Raw genomic sequence first — 18,375 nt, 5'->3', positions numbered from 1 at the left:
AGGTCAGGCGGTCGCCAGGCAGACAACCCCTCCACCCTCCGGTAGCCCCCCTCCCCCCTCCCCCGCGCCTGGGTTTCCTCCACTGGAAAATGAGCCAGATCGCTGGCCCGCCTCCAGGACGCGGCGCGACAACGCCAGGACTCGTACGCCCGAGGTCGCCGCTGCTGTCTCCGGGGGACCCAGCTCCTGCGTGCCCCGGCCCCGCGTCCCTGCGGGGCGGAGCTAGCGCTGGCCCCGCCCCTCCGTCCCACGGGCTACGGCCAGCGCGCCCCCGGCCCAACTGCGGCGCGTGACGCGGGGCGCGCGGCTCCGGCGGCCACCGTGGGCGGGCGCAGACTGCCGGGACGGCCGGGAGCGGGCGGCATGGCGGCGGCGGGGACCGTGGCGGGGCCGGCGGGGCCTGAGCCCATGCCTAGCTACGCGCAGCTGGTGCAACGCGGCTGGGGCAGTGCGCTGGCGGCGGCGCGGGGCTGCGCGGACTGCGGCTGGGGGTTGGCGCGCCGCGGCCTGGCCGAGCACGCGCACCTGGCGCCTCCCGAGCTGCTGCTGCTGGCGCTCTGCGCTCTCGGCTGGACCGCGCTGCGCTCGGCGGCCACTTCGCGCCTCTTTCGGGTCAGTGCTGCTGGGGGTTGGGACGTGGGGGTCCCGGGCTGGGGGGCCGGGATGTTAGGGAGTCCGGGGCGGGGACCCAGGGCCGCCGCGTACCCCTTTATGTCTCCACGGACCAGGGTGACTGGAACGTGGCGAGCATCAGGCTGGAGGAGCTCGGGACGCGGAATCTTGGGCCGCCACGTGCCCCTCTGGGTCAGGGCGGGGTGGGGTTGCGAGTGGATGTGGGGGCGTGGCCGGGCTGGGGGAAGCCTGGGACGTGGGGACCCTGACAAGGGTAGGATGCTCAAGATGTGGGGGAACAGGTCCGGTCAGTGCGGGACAAGGGGGCCCCGGGCGGTGGGAGGGCCTTGTCTGCTGCGCACTCTTTCGGACCTAGCGGAGCTGGGGACAGAGGAGCGGAGGACACGGGCAGGGAAGGCTCGGCGCACAGTGGCTGCGTGTGTCTTGCGCCTCCGGGTCATTTGGGGCGCGCTCGGAACCTGATCGGTGTCCGGGGTCGGTGCGGCGGCGGGACTGGCTCGTCCGCTGCGACCGGGAAGAGGCAGGAGCTGCCCAGTCTCTGCCGCTCGTCTGTCTGGAGTCAGCGCCACCCTCCGATCAAGGGATGCAAAGGCCTGGGCTCCCTGGCCACGCCGTGTTCGCAGCCTTTGGGGGAGGTGGCACGGCCTGGGTCTACAAAGCTGGACTGTGCGGGCTCCAAGGGGTCGCCACCGAATTGCTCAGTTTCCGGCGAGCCTGGGAAGGCCACCTCCCCAGCTGGAGAGTGACTGTGGGGGTGACATTGGCGCCTGGCCTCCCTCCCATCCTTGGGGAGGGGTCGCTGCTATGGGAGCTTGTTGGAAAGCGTTTGGGCTCCAAGCTTGGCTGTGACTTCCCTGAGGACCAGCTGGGGTCACTCCGCCCGTCTGACTGGAGGTGGCAGGGGGTGCAGGGACAGAGTGCCTGGAGCCAACAAAGGGGCCTTTCTCTGCTGGCTGGGCAGAGGCTGGCCCTTGTTAAGTCAGGGATGGAGTGTTGTCTGGCTGCCATTGTCCCCACTCCCACCCCCATATGACCCACATGGGGGTTAGAGACCCCAGCCACCACGCTGCTCCAGGGAGGGGGAGGCAGGCATGACCATGGCCCCTCCGTAGGTGAGCCCTGGTCCCAATCTGGCTTTGTTGCTTCCCCCACCTTCCCAGTTTCCAGCTGGGCAGTGGGAGGTCCAGGAGGACGAGGGCCAGAGCCCAGGAGGGGGATATGGTTGCTCTGGGACTACCAGGGTGGAGCAGGCTTCCTCCCCACGTTCCTGAGGGAGCTGGGTGGGAGACAGCAAGGTCACGGGCCCCTCAGTTTTAGAATCCCCGGACGTCGGGCACTTACTCCAGTTCGTGGCTCGCCCTTCCCAAGAAACGGGCGGAGGGGCTGCCTCGTTCTCCAAAGCTCATCTTCTTGGCAGTCGTGTGGTTGCCAGGGGTTACCGGAGCTGGCTCTGGCTGTCTCCATGGCGACTGTTGGTGCTCCGGCCCCCTCAGCCTCGCCTAGGGGAGGGGGGCGGGGCTTGGCCGGCAGCTCTGGAGCCCCGCCCCCAGGGAGATTGAGGCTCTGCCCCCAGGACTCCAGGGGCGCTGGGCCCCTGAAATTCCTCCATGCCTCACCGTTGCATGCTCCCACTTCTCTTGTCCCCTCCCTGCTGTCCCCTCAGGTCCCCCCATCTGCGATGTCGTTTCCTTGACCCTCTTTCTTCCTCTGCCCCATCCTCTCTTCCTTTTCTCCCCTGAGTTCCCACGTCCTCCCCCACCTACCCACCCCATCTTCCCCAGCTCCTGTTCTTCTCTGATCTCCCCAATTCCTCCTCTGAGGCACCCCTTTCCCTCAAGTTCCTCCCCCATGGGGATTGCTAGGGTTCCAGCCCCCCATGTTCTCCCGGATGCGCCCGTATTCCCCTCCATGTTCTCTTTACAGGTTCACCCCCACTGCCCCTTCCAAGTCTTCTCTTTAATCCTTCCTCCTCTCTGTCATACCTCTAGCTCCCCCTGAGACCCCCCAAGCCCCCTAGTCCCCTGGACTGACTCCACTGGTCTCCCTTGCTTTACACCCACGTGTCCCCCTCCTCCCCTCACAGCCTCCCTTCACGATTCCGCCCAGGTCTCCCCCATCACTCCCCTCCCCTTGCGGCTGCGGCTGGACAGCTGGGCACTAAGTTTAGCCCTTGGCAGGTACACGTGGGCTCTGGTTACGTTCCAGGAAGCTGTAGGTACCGGGCCCAGCACTGCCTGGCCTGGGGAGTCCCTGGGCCTTGGTTTCCCTACCCTGGAGGAGCGGCCCTTGGCTCCCGATGCTGATGGCCGCCTGCCTTTCTCACCCGTAGCCCCTAGCCAAGCGGTGCCGCCTCCAGCCTAGAGATGCCGCCAAGATGCCTGAGAGCGCCTGGAAGTTTCTCTTCTACCTGGGCGCCTGGAGCTACAGCACCTACCTGCTCTTCGGCACTGACTACCCCTTCTTTCACGACCCACCCTCCGTCTTCTACGGTAGGGGACCTGCTGGGATGGGGCAGGTTGGGGGAGGGCCCTGTTCTGAACTCAGAGAAGGGTACATGGGGGAGCTGGACACTCATCAGACATCCCATGCTGGATGTCTGCTCTGAGACAAGGGCGATGAAGGGGCCCTGGGGCCAGAAAAGGGGGCACCTGTCCCTGTCAGGACTCAGGGAAACATCCTAGAGGAGGGGACCCCTTTTGTGGGCCCAGGCAAGCAGTCCAACACGTGCAAAGGCCCTGGGGCTTGTGTGAGCTTGATATGTGGGGACGAGAGGAGGATGGCGGGAGCTTGAGTTTCGTCCTAAATGGGATGGGTTTGTGGATTATAAAAAACCTTCTTCTGGCTGCCATGTGGAGACGGATGAATCTTGGGTAAGGAGGGGAGCTGGGCCCAGGGGTTAGGCAAGGGACCAATGTGGCTTGGACCAGCTTGGCAAGGAGATAAAGGTGGTGAGAAGTGGCTGCGTCCATTGATTGAATTCGACGTGGGTGTCATCAAGGCCTGAGCTCTGGGTGGGATGGGCAGGAATTTGACTGCAGTGTCCTCTGTTACCAACCGGCAGGCCGATGTAGAAAACTCAGTCTGCGATGAGGGGTCAGGCTTCTCTACTCTTGTGCTGACCACCCAGACCGTGTATCAGGGACACACATGGACGTGTTTCCTGCCGTGTTATATAAACATCCTGAGAGGGCTCCTGGTGGCACCAGGGAGCTGGGCATGGAACCCCTGCGCTGCATCTGTCTGTCTTGTGACCATGCTGCCCACGTGGCCACTTTTCCCGTGTAACACACGCACATTTCCCGTGTCATAAATCCCTAGAGGGGAGGTTTGAGCTGTCATTCAATTTTCCTTTATGAGAATGAACTGTAATTGAACTCTCTCTCTGTAATTGAAGTTTCGAGCATGGAGTTGCCTCTGGTTCCTGCTTATAAATTATGCTGTGATAGCACACTTGCAAGTTAGCTGCTTGTCTGCAGGCACGCTTATTGAGTACCTGCTGTGTACCGGGTGCTGTGCTGACACAACTGTGAGTAGGTCAGAGAAAGCCCCCCACCCCTGTGTTTTGGGGTGACAGATCTGTTAACGTGAAATAGGAAATCTGTTAACGGTGATAAGTGCAGATGAGAAAACTTGAGTGAGCAGAGGAGCATGGGATGTGGGGTGTCTAGGAGGTGGGGAGGAGGGCATTTTCTACAGGGATGGGGATGGTCCCACCAAAGGTGACTTTTGACTGGGGACTGGGAGGGCCCTGGGGCAGATGGGAAATGCAAAGGCCACTGTCTGACAGACATGCTACTGGCTGATCAGAAGCAGCAAGGAGCCCAGTCAGGTGGGGTGGGAGCAGTGGGGGTCTTTACCATAGGGCCACGAGCAGAGGGGGGACGTTGACAGGACGACCTAAGGGTGGGACTGAGGGCAGGAGCCGGTGTGCTCTGCCCAGGACAGGGCTGTGGTGGGGAGAGAAGTGGCTGATTTTAGAAATGTTTCGGGGCTTCCCTGGTGGCGCAGTGGTTGAGAGTCCGCCTGCCGATGCAGGGGACACGGGTTCGTGCCCCGGTCCGGGAGGATCCCACATGCCACGGAGCGGCTGGGCCCGTGAGCCATGGTCGCTGGGCCTGCGCGTCCGGAGCCTGTGCTCCGCAACGGGAGAGGCCACAACAGTGAGAGGCCCGCGTACCACAAAAAAAAAAAAGAAAGAAATGTTTTGAAAGCAGAATTGATAGGATTCACTGCCAAACCATAGGTGGGTGTGAGAGAGAAGGAGGAGGATGGGGCTGACCCCAGGGTCTAGGGGGCTGAGGGTGGGGCAGGTTTGGGGGAGACCAGGAGCTGGGTGTGGGATGCCCAGGTGGCTGATCCTGGAGATCGGGGAGGGGGATGAGGCAGGAGTGACATGGAGAGGCCAGAGCAGCAGGCGGGGTGTGTGTGGAGAGGAGGTTGGAGGTCCACAGACAGAGCCTGGCCCACCTCACCCCACAACATGCAGGGAGGTGCAGGCGCAGCCCAGATGGGGAATTATCTGCTGCCCTCTTCCCTCTGCCCCAGATCTGGGGCCCAAAGCTGGAGAGGGGGTGCTGTCCACTGTAGCCGTCTCGCCAGTGTGATAGGTGGAAAAGAGGGTGTCCCGTTTCCACAGAGAGTGCCTCCACGTCCCTTCCTTCTCAAGAGGGACAGAGACACTTGGCAGGTGTGGGGAGGCCCCCCTCTGCTGACTGCAGCACTGCCACAAGGCTGTGCACGGAACGTGGGGGGAGACCCAGTCAGGAGTGTGAGTTTTGCTACTGAGCCCAATTGGGGAGCCCTGGACGTGTTCAAGTGGGGGATGAGTGATCTGTCAGGTGTCTTTCATTTTTTTTAATTAGGTAAAATTTACATAACATAGAATTAACCATTCTATTTTATTTATTTATTTTTGGCTGCACTGTGCCACTCGCTGGATCTTAGCTCCCTGACCAGGGATCAGACCCATGCCCCCTGCAATGGAAGCGCGGAGTCCTAGCCACTGGACCGCCAAGGAATTCCCAGAATTAACCATTTTAGCCAGTCACAGAAACACAAATATTGTGTGATTCTACTTATGTGAGGCACCTAGGGTCGTCAAATCCATAGAGACAGAAAGTAGGATGGTGGGTGTCAGGGGCTGGGGAAGGGGGAACAGAGAGGGAGTGTCTAATGGGAACAGAGTTTCAGTTTTACAACATGGAAAAAGTTTTAGAGACTGGTTGCACAACAGTGTGAATATACCTAGTCCTACTAAACTTAAAAATGGTTAAGATGGTAACTTTTATGTTATATATATTTTTACCACAACTTTTAAAAATTCACCTTTTTAAAGTGAGCAATTCAGTGGCATTTAGCACATTCACAGTGTTGTGCAAGCACCATGTCTGTCTAGTCCCGGAACATTTCCATCATCCCGAAAAGGAGACCCGTCCCCATTAACAGCTTGCCATCCCCCCTCTCCCAGCCCCTGGCAACCATTAATCCGCTTTCTGTCTCTATGGATTTGCCTGTTCTAGACATTTCATATACATGGAATCATTGGTATGTGATTGCATGTGCCCATTTGTGTCTGGCTTCTTTCACTCAGCATAATGTTTTTGAGGCTTATCCACGTTGTAGTGTGTGTCAATGCTTCTTTCCTTTTTAGGGCTGCATAATATTCCACATTATGTGGATACACGAAACATGGATTTACCACATTTTGTGTACCCAGTCACCTGCTGATGGACATTTGGGCTGTTCCCCTTTTGATGATTGTGACTAGTGCTTCTGTGGACATGAGTATACAGGGGTCTCTTGAGTCCCTGTTTTCAGTTTCCTTGGGCACAGGCCAAGAGTGGACTTGCCAGATCATGGGGTCTGTGTATTCACAGCCATCGAGGCTGCTGTGGGGAGAATGGACAGTCGGGAATAGGCTCTGCAGGCCGGGAGAAGCTGGGGCAGCACTGGGAGGAGATGGCGGTACCTGGACCAGGGTGGGGGCAGTGGGGGCAGGGCAAGTGAGTGGAGGTGGGGACCGAAGAGGGACCCCCAGGTAGAGGCCCAAGTGGATCTCCGTTGCAGGCAGGACCAGGGTACAGACAAAGGACTGTCACTGAGGTGGCAGCATAGGAGGCATCTAGGGGATAGCTGGCCTCCAGGGGGACTTGAGGGTCTAGCTCCAGATCACTGAGGCTTGGAGGGGGAGGGATGAGAGACCAGGGATGGAGCCCAGGGAGGCCATTACGGGGGGTGGACAAAGAAGGAGCCACAGACAGCAGGGCACACAGTCTGGAGTTTTAGGTCGATTTGGGCAGAGTTCTTCGTGATGGACTGAGGAGGGGAGGCGGAGGTGGTGGAGGGAGCGATGTCCCCTGGGAAGGCACGAGGCCTGAGTGCAGGTGGGCGCATGTGCAGGGGCGAGGGGCAGGAGGTGGCCGCAGGAGGAGAGGTGGAGCCGGGCCCGCTCTGCGGGAGAGCCCGCACTCGTGGGCGTTGGAAAGTGTGTGATTTCTGCCTCAGCTTCTTGGCCGGCACAGCAAGGCAGGTGGCAGCCTCCACTGGTTTGGGGATTTGGTGGGAGGGCGGCACCCAGGACCGCGTGTCTTGAGCTAGCCTGGTAAGAGAAGACGGGAAGGGGGCCTGGGGCACAGTTGGAAATTCTGCAAAGGACCAATTTCAGGGTAGGAGCACCTTTTTCTGTAGATCTAGAACTGTTCTAAAAAGTAATGCCTATTCATAAACAATGATGGGTGGAGAATGGGTAACAGAAAACCAGCGACCAGAACAGCTGCAGAGACGCGTGGCACGCCCAGCACGCAGAGGACCCATGCCCGGCTTGAGGGAGTGCTCGGGGTCGCCTGCGGGTCCCAGAGGCGCTGCAGGTCCCTGACGGCACGGTCTGGCCCTCCCCAGACTGGAAGACGGGCATGGCGGTACCACGGGACATCGCAGTTGCCTACCTACTACAGGGAAGCTTCTACGGCCATTCCATCTACGCCACGCTGTACCTGGATGCCTGGCGCAAGGACTCAGTGGTCATGCTCATCCACCATGTGGTCACCTTGGTCCTCATTATCTCGTCCTACGCCTTCCGGTGAGTCCAGGAGGGGACAGGAGGGTGGAGGGCACTGGCGTGAGCAGTGGCAAGAGGCTGGCACAGGGCAGAGGCTAATGCCTGGGTGGGGGGTATGGGGGTGTCTGTGGGAGAGGTTTCTGAAGAGAGATTCTGAAGTGATGGGGCAAAACAGGTGCAGAGAGGCACCACCCTGCCCCCACCCCATCTGTCCCCCTCCAGCTCCTCCTGGATGGCAACCTTGGCCGGGTCACAAAGCAAGTGTTTACTGAACACCTGCCATGTGGCAGGTGCTGCTGGGAGCACAGCCGTGAACACAGTAGACAAAACGTGATGTTCCAGAGCCCACTGTGGCCACCACACGTGGTCATAGTGCTTCAAGGCAGAGCCTGTGCAAACCACAGCGTGCTGTGTGTGTAAAAGCCACCCTGATTCCAAGGATAAAGGAGAGTGAAAATATCTTGCGGTCCCTTTGTTATGTCATTTACATGTTGAATGACGACATTTCGGATATACTGAGTCAATTGGAATATATTATTAAAATTAATCTTACCTCTTCCTATTTACTTTTTTTTTTAAACGTTGCTGATAGAAAATTTAAAACGAAATTGGGATTAGCAGATGCAAACTATTATATATAGGATGGATAAACAACAGGGTCCTACTATATAGCACAGGGAACTATGTTCAATATCCTGTGATAAACCATAATGGAAAAGAATATAAAAAAAGAATGTCCATATGTGTATAACTCAGTCACTTTGCTGTACAGCAGAAACTAACACAACATTAAAAAGCAATTATACTCCAATAAAGATATTAAAAAAATAAAAATTGAACATGGAAACTCAAAAAAAATTTTTTTAAAAAGAAAATTTTAAATGACATATACAGCTCTTATTCTATTCATTTTTTTAAAATTTTATTTTTATTTATTTTATTTATTTATTTTGGCTGTGTTGGGTCTTTGTTGCTGCGCGCGGGCTTTCTCTAATTGTGGCTAGTGGGGGCTACTCTTCATTGCAGTGCGCAGGCTTCTCATTGCGGTGGCTTCTCTTGCTGCAGAGCACGGGATCTGTGGGCTCAGTAGTTGTGGCTCACAGGCTCTAGAGCACAGGCTCAGTAGTTGTGGCTCACGGGCTTAGTTGCTCTGTGGCATGTGGGATCTTCCCGGACCAGGGGTTGAACTGTGTTCCCTACCCTGGCAGGAGGATTCTCAACCACTGCGCCACCAGGGAAGCCCCTCAAATTCTATTCTTGTTGGACTAGCTATGCCCTCCAGCACAGTAGCTGCTGGCCACAGGTGGTCATGTCAACTTTAATTCAACTTAAATAAAATCACACATTCTGTACCTCAGCCCAGTATGTGGCTGGTGACTCCTGTATTGGACAACGCAGATTTAGAACATTCCTATCATTCTTGAAAATTTATTAGACAGCCCTGCTCTAGAGGGTAGAATCAGATAACAACCCCCGCCCCCCAAAAAAAACATGAAAGAAAAGAACTAACAGTTTGTTTGAAGGTGATCACTATGGAAAATTCAAGTCGGAAGATAAGGGCTGCAGAGGTGGTGAGGTTAGGTGGGGTGGTCAGGGGTGACAGGTGAGCCGAGACTGAAAGCTGGTGAAGGAAGGCTCCGGGAACACCAGGGATGTTAGGGGATGAGAACAGCCTGTGGCTGTCAGGAGTGCAGAGTGGGCATGAAGACGGTGACAGAGGTGCACAGCCACATCCAGCCTGAACTCAGGCACCAAGCAGTTGTGAGGCGGAAGGCTGGATAGGGACGGGGTCCCAGCCTTCGTCAGATCCTGGTGGGGGTGCAGCCTTTCCCAGGCAAGTCTGCAGTTTGCAGCAGTGTTCAGGTTAAATGTACAAACCTGGGAGCATCAGTGAGGCAGTCATGTTGAAAGTGTGGGGTATCTGGACACAGAATGACCCAGGCCTGTGAGGGTCAGGGGTCATGGAGGGCCAGAGGTCACAGCGATGAGGAAGGATCAGAGAGGGCACTTCCAAGGAGGTTCCTGAGCCTGGGCTGTGGCTGCCACAGGACGGGTGCAGCCTGGGTGTTACTGCTGACCTAGCCCTGTGAGGGGGGATGGGCAGGGCAGATGGGCCAGGGAGGACAGCTCTGAACAGACCCACGGGGAAGCCTGGAGGGGTGGCTAAGGGGGCCTGTGCTTGGGAGCCTCGGTGCGGGTAGGGGTCCCAGGGTAACCAGCCCTCTCTCCTCTCCCGATTTCCTCCTCAGGTACCACAAGGTGGGCATCCTTGTGCTCTTCCTGCATGACATCAGTGACGTACAGCTGGAGTTCACCAAGCTCAATGTCTACTTCAAGTCCCGCGGAGGATCCCACCACCGGCTTCACGCCCTGGCTGCAGACCTGGGCTGCCTCAGCTTCAGCCTCAGCTGGTGAGCCGGCAGGGGAGGAGGCGGGCCTAGTGGAAGGGGAGGGGACCTGGTGGAGGTAGGCGGGACCAGGCCGGGAAGGAAGTGGGGCTTATGAGAGTGGGTGGAGCCAAGCAGGAAGGAAGTGGGTCCTAGAGAGGCGGGTGGGCAGGGAAAGGGTGGGTCCTGGTGAGGTGGGTGGGGGCTTGGCGAGGTGTGGGGGGGGCCAGACAGGGCCAGGGTGACGTGGGCGGGGCCTGGTGGGATAGCAGAGGGCGCGAGTTGGGAATAAGCAAGCTGGGCAGGAAAGGACAGAACAGGAATGGAGACAGCTGGGCAGGAATGAACAAGGGTGGGGTAAGGAGACATGGATGGGTGGGGATGCGCAGGGGCAGATGGATGAGTCCAGACGGGACAGGACAGGGACTGGGGGGAAGGGAGGGGGCTCCCCTCCCCCTCTCCCCCACAGCCTCCTCGACCCGCCCCTCCCTCCTGCAGGTTCTGGTTCCGCCTCTACTGGTTCCCGCTCAAGGTCCTGTATGCCACGAGCTACTGCAGCCTGCGGTCGGTGCCTGACATCCCCTTCTATTTCTTCTTCAACGCACTCCTGCTGTTGCTCACGCTCATGAACCTCTACTGGTTCCTGGTGAGTTGGCGCTCACAACTCCTCACCACCCCCTTCTTCTCAGATGCCAGTCCTGTCCCGGTCCCTGTCCCCAAGGAGCGCCCCAGGTGCATGCCCTTCTCACGCACTCCCAGGGAGGAGGGGCATGTTAGGCAACGTGCAAAGGGCCAGTGGCAGGAGCACCCAGCCATCAGGAGGGCAGCGAGGTCGGGGACGGGGCTCTCTTCTCACCTGTGCCTTCCCCTCCCACAGTACATCGTGGCTTTTGCTGCCAAGGTGCTGACGGGCCAGGTGCGCGAGCTGAAGGACGTGCGGGAATATGACACAGCAGAGGCCCTGAGCCCGAAGCCCAGCAAAGCTGAGTGAGTGTGGAGGGGCCCCCAGCCCTAGTTCATTCCTTAACCACATCTGTCTGATCGAGCGCGCTCTGTGGGTAGGTCCTGGAGACACGGCAGCGGATGAGGCTGATGCCGTCGCTGCCCCGCCGGAGCCTGCATCCAAAAGAGAGACTGCAATAAAGGCATGCACGATGTAGCGACAGAGTTAGATGCTGTCAGGACAGACAGCGAGGAAGGTGGGGGTCGAGAGGTGAGGGGTGAGAATCAGGGTCTCAGTGGTGGGAGCCGTGAGGGCCAGGCCCAGTGCTGAGGATCAGCTGTTTTCCAGGCCTGACAGCAACCTCTAAGCAGGTGGCAGTGGAAGGGGGCGGTGAGGGGGTGCCATGGGCGGCCCAGGGAGCCCGGGCTCTGTTCGTGCTAATACTCCCTGGTCCAGCGGGGCAACCACTGGTCAGCCAAGCAGGAGATGGGGCCGGAGCTTCGGGCCCAGGTGGGAGTCGTAGGGATGACGAGCCAAAGGGGCCTCTTCGACCGTCCTGGAGGTAGGGGCCTCGGGACTGCCAGCCCTGGGATGTGAGCCAGATGGCGCCCAAAGCCCCTGGCCTGGAGGGGCCCCAGGAGTGAATGGAGGCAGGTTGGGATGACCAGCAGGTTGCAAGGTGTGCAGCGCCCCACAGTCAATGTGAGGAGTGGTTGAGCAGCAGTGAGATGGGGGCTGCTGAAGGCTCACAGGGCGCTCCCCAGCAGACCCTCTGATTTGGCCCCTGGGAGGTCATCAGTGACCAACCTGGGAAAGATGGTTTCGGGGCAGCAGTGGGCTCAGAGTGCAATGAGGTGTGGGTCAGAATGAGCAGGGAGGAGGATGAGAGAAGCAGAGATTTTTAAAAAATGTCCTTGAAAGACATGAGAAGGGGAGCAAAGAACTGGGGGAACTTCCAGAGCAGCCAAAAAGCCAGCACCCAGGTTAGAGAGGAGTTAGGCAGGTGAGCAGGGATTGTGGACACAAGAGGGCTGGGCAGCAGGTGAGGTAACCCCAGCGGTCAGATCCCAACTCTGTTGTAGAACTAACCAGACTTGCTTTGGATGTAGGTGAAATAGAAATAAAAAATTCAAAGATGACCCAAGACCTCTGGCTCGAGCTGCCATTTACCGAGATGGGACTCAGGGCAGGGCCATGTGCACCGGTGGGTGTAGGGGGTTGGGAGTCTAGTTTTGAGGGTGTTGGATTGTCGATGTCCAGCGAACATGAGTTGGGAATTGCGCATAGAGATCAGTGAGGTCTCACCAAGGAGTCTGACCAACCCTCAGAGGCTTCCAGAAGAAGCAGTGATTAAAGAGAACTCCAGGGGTGAGGTTGGGGAGGCACCTGCTTGGCTAAATCTAAAACTGAAAGACCTTTCTGCTGTAAAACAGTGAACTCCTAGAGATGTCCTTTAAAGGCAGAGCCCAAGGCAAAGAGCAAGCCAGACCACCTAGCTCCACCCTGCTCCCTGCTCTGTCACCCCCAAGAATGTCCAGCCAGAATGTGAGTTGGGAGGCTGGCGCCTCCAGCCCCAAATGACAGCATTCCCACTAGGATGGCAAAGAAAAAACTCCATACAGAAATGACAGGGGACTGGGGACATGCTGCCATGGTTGGCCCCATGGGCACCACCCGCAGAACCTGGTCCCTAAGGATGGCTAGAGTTAGCACAGTTGGGTATAAAACAAGATGGGATAAAAAGCAATGAGAATGTGGAACGTGCCACAAAAGAGCTGGACAGGACACCTCAAAATCGTCAGATCATGGAAAACAAGAGACTGAGGAACCGTCTCAGCTCAGATTGACTGAATGCAATGTGGGATCCTGGACCAGAAAAGGGACATCTGTGGAAAAACCGGTGAAATTCAAATAAAGTCTATCGTTTAGCTCATAGCAATGTTCTAGCATTGGTTTCTTAGTTGTGATAAATGCACTGTGGAGATATAAAATGTTAACGTTTGGGGAGACTTGGGCAAGGGCTACCCTGGAGCTCTTTATGCTATCTCTGCAAATCTAAAATTATTCTAAAATGAAAAGTTTATTAAAAATGTAAAAGGCATGAGAGACCATCAAAAACAGCATTGGATGTTAAATATATTTCTTTCCTAGGGCTGCCGTAACAAAGTACCACAAACTAGGGGGCTTAAAACAACAGAGGTTTATTCTCTCACAGTTCTAGAGACCAGAAGTCTGAAATGAAGGTGTCAGCAGAGCCACTCTTGCTCTGAAGGTCTAGGGGAGGATCCTTCCTTGCCTCTTCCAGTTTCTGGGGGTTCCAGATGTTTTTTGGCTTGTGGCTGCATCACTCCAATCTCCATTTCCTGTCTTCACGTGGTCTCTTCTCTCTGGCTCTTTTCTCTTATAAGGACATTTGTCATTGGATTTAGACCACTATGATCCATCCCAAATTCCTTCACTTAATTACATCTACAAAGACTCTTTTTCCAAATAGAGTCAGTCACAGTTCTAGAGATTAGGATGTGGACATATCCTTTTAGGGACCACCATTCAACCTATTATAGATGTCAAGTGTCCAACGATTAGATACAGCTGAAAAGAGAATCAGTGAATTGAAAGCTGCAGAGAAATTACCTAGGATGCAGCCTAAACAAATGGAAAATATGACAGCTAGAATAGTAAGAATTATGTGGCTGAGACCTAATAGGAGATAGATAGACAGGGAGAGACAACATGAGAAGACGTAATGCTGAGAATTTTTCCAGAAAGTGACAAGACATAAATCATAAGCAGGATGAATACAAAGGCATCCGGGCCCCAAACACATCATAGTGAAATGTGAAACAGCCACAGAAAAGAAGAGATGACCTACGAAACAGTGAGAGACTAACAGCAACAAGGGAAGCTGGAAGACTGGAGTCAGATATCACCTCAAATGCTGAAAGGAAGTAACAAGAAACCGGGACTCTTATACACAACTTTAAAAACAGTTACTCAAGAGAAAGGATGCCCGTTGGCTTGCATGAGATCCTGGGTTTGGTCCCCAGCATCCCCACCAAAAAAAAAAAAAAAAAAAAAAAAAAAAAAAAAAAAAAAAAAAAAAAAAAAAAAAAAAAAAAAAGGATATCTGCAGGAACAAAAACTAAGAAGGCTTACCATTCACAGATCTTCTCTAGGAGAATATTTCAGAAAACTACCCCAAGAGATAGATCAGCAGAGAAATTGATAACATATTCTGGGTAAAAAAATTTTTAAACGCATAATTTGAGAGATTTTAAAAAATTAGAGCTGAAATATTTAATATTATTGAAACAGGATTGGTGGCTTTGCATTTTGCAGGAGGGTAGGGCATTACCTTTGGGCTATATTGACTATTTATGTTAACACTATTAGGGTGTCGGGGGAGAATGGAACCAAAAACAGGTACAACAAAGTAAATGCAGGAAAGGAAAGCTAGAAAAAGCAGGGTAAGTAATACAGAATGAGGGTAGAATCTCAAATATTGGGCATGCAAATAAACACACATGGAATAATCATGACAATTATGAGACTGGGCTTTTAAATAAATCCACCTCTGACCTGGTTAAAAGACTTCAACTCCAGGATAAATAAAAGTTGTAAGTAAAAAGACAGGAGGAGAAAGTCAGGTGTAATTTTTGATATGAAAGGATCCGCATGATGCAGCCCTAAACCGTAGCGAGATGGGACCACGGGAGGTAAAGTCCGTGCCCCTCATCAGGCAGCTCCGAAGCAAGAACAGATGTTCTTTTTAAGCACGGGAACACTTCTCAAAATTGAAAAAAAGCAGGGGCAACCTCAGCTGCTCAGAACCAGGATCGTGCAGACCATGTATGATGAAAATGCAGTTAGATTTGAAAACAGTAAGAAAACAATGACTGAGAACCACTTTGAAGGACCCCGGAGTGGAGAACAAATCACGTGGCAAAGCAGCACTGAGGCCTTCTTTGCTCCTGCTGGTTCTCTCTTCTGAACCCCCCTCCATGGGGCCCCTCCTGGACCTCTGTCTTCGGCCCCCTGCAGTGGCCCCCGCACCCTGGTCACGACCTCAGTCTGAAGCCCCCATCGTTCTCTTGGGCTGCTGGGACCGCCATCCATCGGGGGCCCTCACCCCGCTCTGGGTCTGCTGACCTGCCTGAGGCTACCCCACCCCTCCGTACACCGGCTTTCTCCTCCGTGACACTCTCAGCTGCCCCCGCTGTATCTGAAGAGCCACGACCCGCACATCTGGTCCTCGCTGCAGCACTAACGGGGGCCAGGGGTCCTCAGCGATGCCTGGGGCAGTGCCTGATCTCCTGAGACTCTTCCTTCTCCTCGGCCACCAACTGTCCTCACCATTGCCCCCTCACCCGATGACTTGGCCTCCGTGTCCCCAGGAAAGCAGGGGTAGCCGGATGAGGACATCCACCCTCTAGTGCTGGCTGGCTGCTTTGGTAGATGGTCCGTCTCCCTCTGAGGCCGCCATCCCAGGCCACCGACGTCCACCCCTTTGCCTGCTCAGGGACATTCTGATCAAGAAGAGAAACCTCTCTCCGCCCCACTTACAGCACAGCACCCCCTTCCCCTCCCTTCTCGAACCCAGCTTCCTCTGGGGTCTTCCCCCCACCACCCCGAGACCACTCCTGTCCGCTCCACTGATGCTAAACAAATCTGGTGGTCACTCCCCCCCGCCTTTTTTTCAACAGTTTTATTGAGATGGAATTCACACACCATGCAATTTGCCCATTTGCCGTGTAGAAGTCAATGTTTTTAGTCCATTCACAGAGTTGTGAACCCATCACTGCGGTTTTAGAACATTTTTGTCACCCCCGCAAAAGAAACCCCATACCCAACCCAACCTCTCCTTTTGCAATCGCCAGTCTGCCTCTGCTCCCTGCTTCAGTTTCTTTCTTTCTTTCTTTCTTTTTTTAATATTTATTTACTTACTTGGTTGCACTGGGCCTTAGTTGCGGCTCACAGTCTCCTTAGTTGCGGCACGTGGGCTCCCACTTCGCTTTTTAGTGCCTTCCTGCTCCACGTCTGGCCTCCCCCTCTCCCAGGGCCCTTTTACCTAATCCACCCCGACTTGCAAGTTTCTCTCCCAGCTCACAGTGCTCCTCTGAGTGCCATTGTCTGTGTCAGTGTCTGCTTGACATTCCAAGCACCTTCTGAATATCCAGAATCAACCCCCATTCCCACCACAAACTACCTCTCGTGAACATTTGTCCATCGCAGTTGATGGCAACTCAGGGTGAAAACCTTGCAAAACCTTAGGGAGCCCCCCTTCTCTCCCTCTCCTCCTTATCCTCAAGGAAACATCCAGAATCCACCTGAGTCTCTGCCTGCCCACATCCCCCTGCAGCTTCCACCCTCGTCCTGATTTTCTCTTTCCCGCTGTGGTGCACTGAGACGAAAAAGTGTAAATCTGATTCTGCAGAGAGGCCATCTCGCCCTAGTTGGGTACTCCCCTCCCCCGCAAATACACTGTTTTTGAGGAGGGAGGGGGGCACTTGGAAGCTTGTGCAGAAAAACAAACCAGAATCACCACAGGAAAGCTCTGATAAAGAGGCACAGGGCGGGGGTACGGATCCTTGGAGGTAGTAAACCTTCTATAGAAGTATAGGAATTAAAACAGTGGGAACAGAGCTGAGCCCATCAAACTTGAGCAAAGAAGGATCCCGGGAGGGAAGGAAGAACTGTCAGTGGGACGCTTGCTTGGTAACCATCTTTATCTCGCATGAGCCCCCAGTGCAAACTCCCAAAGCGTCAAAGATGTTGATGCAGAAATGGAAGCTGTGAAATCAAACAAGAGTCGAAATGAGAGACTGTGCCGTCCAGCAACTGAACTATGAGAAGACTCAAGAAGCTGGGAACCCCACCTCTGCTCTGTCTAAAAGACCAACAGGCAAAGCTGAAGATATAGGACAGATGGGAGGTCCATGGGGGGCTTATCTCTGATCTCCCAGATAAAGGGCTCCCGCGGTGGCAGCGAGAGAGAGCAGCAGCCCACGGAGAAGTGGGCCGAGGGGGGGAGGTGTGCTCCCAGGAAGGGGCATCCAGTGGCTCCAGCCCCAGGGAAGAGCAAACTAAAGTGACTGAGACCATCTTCTCCAGGAAAGTCTTTACGTTCTCATATGGAACGGTCTCCGAGCTAGAGTGCTCCACAAACCAAAGGGCTGCAGGATACAGTAATGCACATATGCTAGTATCTGAGGATACACAGAAGTCAAAGGGTGGTAGCTCCCTAGGAGCCGCTCGGTTGAACTGTGAGTTTTCTATGCTTTCTGAGGTCTAGATCGTGAGAATATATTACTGGCTCAGAAAACTTAATACAGTTGTACGTAAACTAGACTGTAGAGTTCACTTCAGCAGAGACTGATGGACCATGTGCAAAGGCACGAAGAGTTCTCATACGTGGGAATAGGAATGGTCAATGGCCGTGACCGTAAGACTGCGGGGAGATGCTGCCTTGGCATCAGCAGGCTGGCCAGTTAAACAGGACACAACACCGAGCAAGTGATGGCAATAGCAGTGCGGGGCCGGGGTAGACCTGTTGAGTCCAGTAAGGTGAGCCTGGGCAGATCCCCTCCCAGTCAGAACCCCAGAGACCTGCCACTAACACAGGCAGGGAAGATGGAATTAAGGAGAGCATCAGTGCACATGGGAGTGATCTCGGTGGCACATTTTTGGAAAATTGAGGTGCAGGAGAAGACATCTTTATGGACAATTTGAAATATGCAAACCATGAACGTTGTTTAGACGTTAGGGGTCTTTCTCTGGGATCTTACAGTACTGATTCGTTTTAAAACACTACATAACTTGTTTTAAGGACATGGAAGCAAAGTAGGGGCTGCGGCAGGTGTAGACAGAGGGCAGTGGATGGAGAATCATGGGCTGGGAAGCCTTTCCTGGTAGGGCCATTGTAATTGGGGAGGAGCCTGCCCGGTGGGATCGCCGGGGGCTCTGGCCAGTTCTGCCTCCCTGGGAGAGGAGGAGGATAAAGTGCTGGTCCAGGTCCGGTCCAGGTGATGGGCTTAAATCAGGCAGAGGTTGGTAGGTGACTTTTGCCCGCCAGCAGCCGCGGGTGGCCCAGGGGGAAGGGGAGAGGAAGGTTTAATTGTGGGAAGGAGCAGGGACCCCTTGCCCAGCAGGCAGATGGCAGCGTCTTTTGGCCTTGAGGGCTGGGAGGAAGAATGGGGCGGGGCTGGGAAAAGGAGGGCAAGGAGGGCGGGACGGTGGTGGGAGGCGCTACGTGGTGGCGTGGGGTCCCTAGGCTAACCTGGGCCGGTTCTGGCTCGCAGGAAGCCGCTCAGGAATGGACTGGTTAAGGACAAGCGCTTCTGAACCCCTCGACCCCG

At 55.1% G+C, this 18,375-nt stretch overlaps 1 protein-coding gene across 2 annotated transcripts; it reads left to right on the top strand.

Moving 5' to 3' along the window:
* The first annotated feature begins 298 nt into the window (after positions 1–298).
* On the top strand, positions 299–18,361 carry CERS1 (ceramide synthase 1). Of its 2 annotated transcripts, XM_007461070.1 has the most exons (7): positions 299–612; positions 2,963–3,122; positions 7,531–7,711; positions 9,940–10,101; positions 10,576–10,723; positions 10,955–11,064; positions 18,319–18,361. In XM_007461070.1, the coding sequence occupies exons 1-7, from the start codon at positions 364–366 to the stop codon at positions 18,359–18,361; spliced, it is 1,053 nt and encodes a 350-aa protein (XP_007461132.1). In that variant the 5' UTR covers positions 299–363. The 2 variants fall into 2 exon arrangements, with proteins under 2 accessions (XP_007461132.1, XP_007461133.1); XM_007461071.1 differs by lacking the exon at positions 18,319–18,361 and having other exon boundaries at positions 10,955–11,071.
* The last annotated feature ends 14 nt before the right edge of the window (positions 18,362–18,375 follow it).

The sequence above is a fragment of the Lipotes vexillifer genome, unplaced genomic scaffold, assembly GCF_000442215.2.
Source record: "Lipotes vexillifer unplaced genomic scaffold, Lipotes_vexillifer_v1.1 scaffold469, whole genome shotgun sequence".
In the NCBI taxonomy this organism is placed as follows: Eukaryota; Metazoa; Chordata; class Mammalia; order Artiodactyla; family Lipotidae; genus Lipotes; species Lipotes vexillifer.
This window is presented reverse-complemented; position numbering and strand designations above follow the sequence as displayed.

What these genes read in the sequence shown, in the direction of transcription:
- CERS1 (XM_007461070.1), top strand. Translation starts at nt 364, where the DNA reads ATGGCGGCGGCGGGGACCGTGGCGGGGCCGGCGGGGCCTGAGCCCATG. An exon ending in ATCTCGTCCTACGCCTTCCG is followed by an intron (nt 7,712 to 9,939) that starts GTGAGTCCAGGA and finishes TTTCCTCCTCAG; the next exon opens with GTACCACAAGGTGGGCATCC. An exon ending in CCGAAGCCCAGCAAAGCTGA is followed by an intron (nt 11,065 to 18,318) that starts GTGAGTGTGGAG and finishes TCTGGCTCGCAG; the next exon opens with GAAGCCGCTCAGGAATGGAC.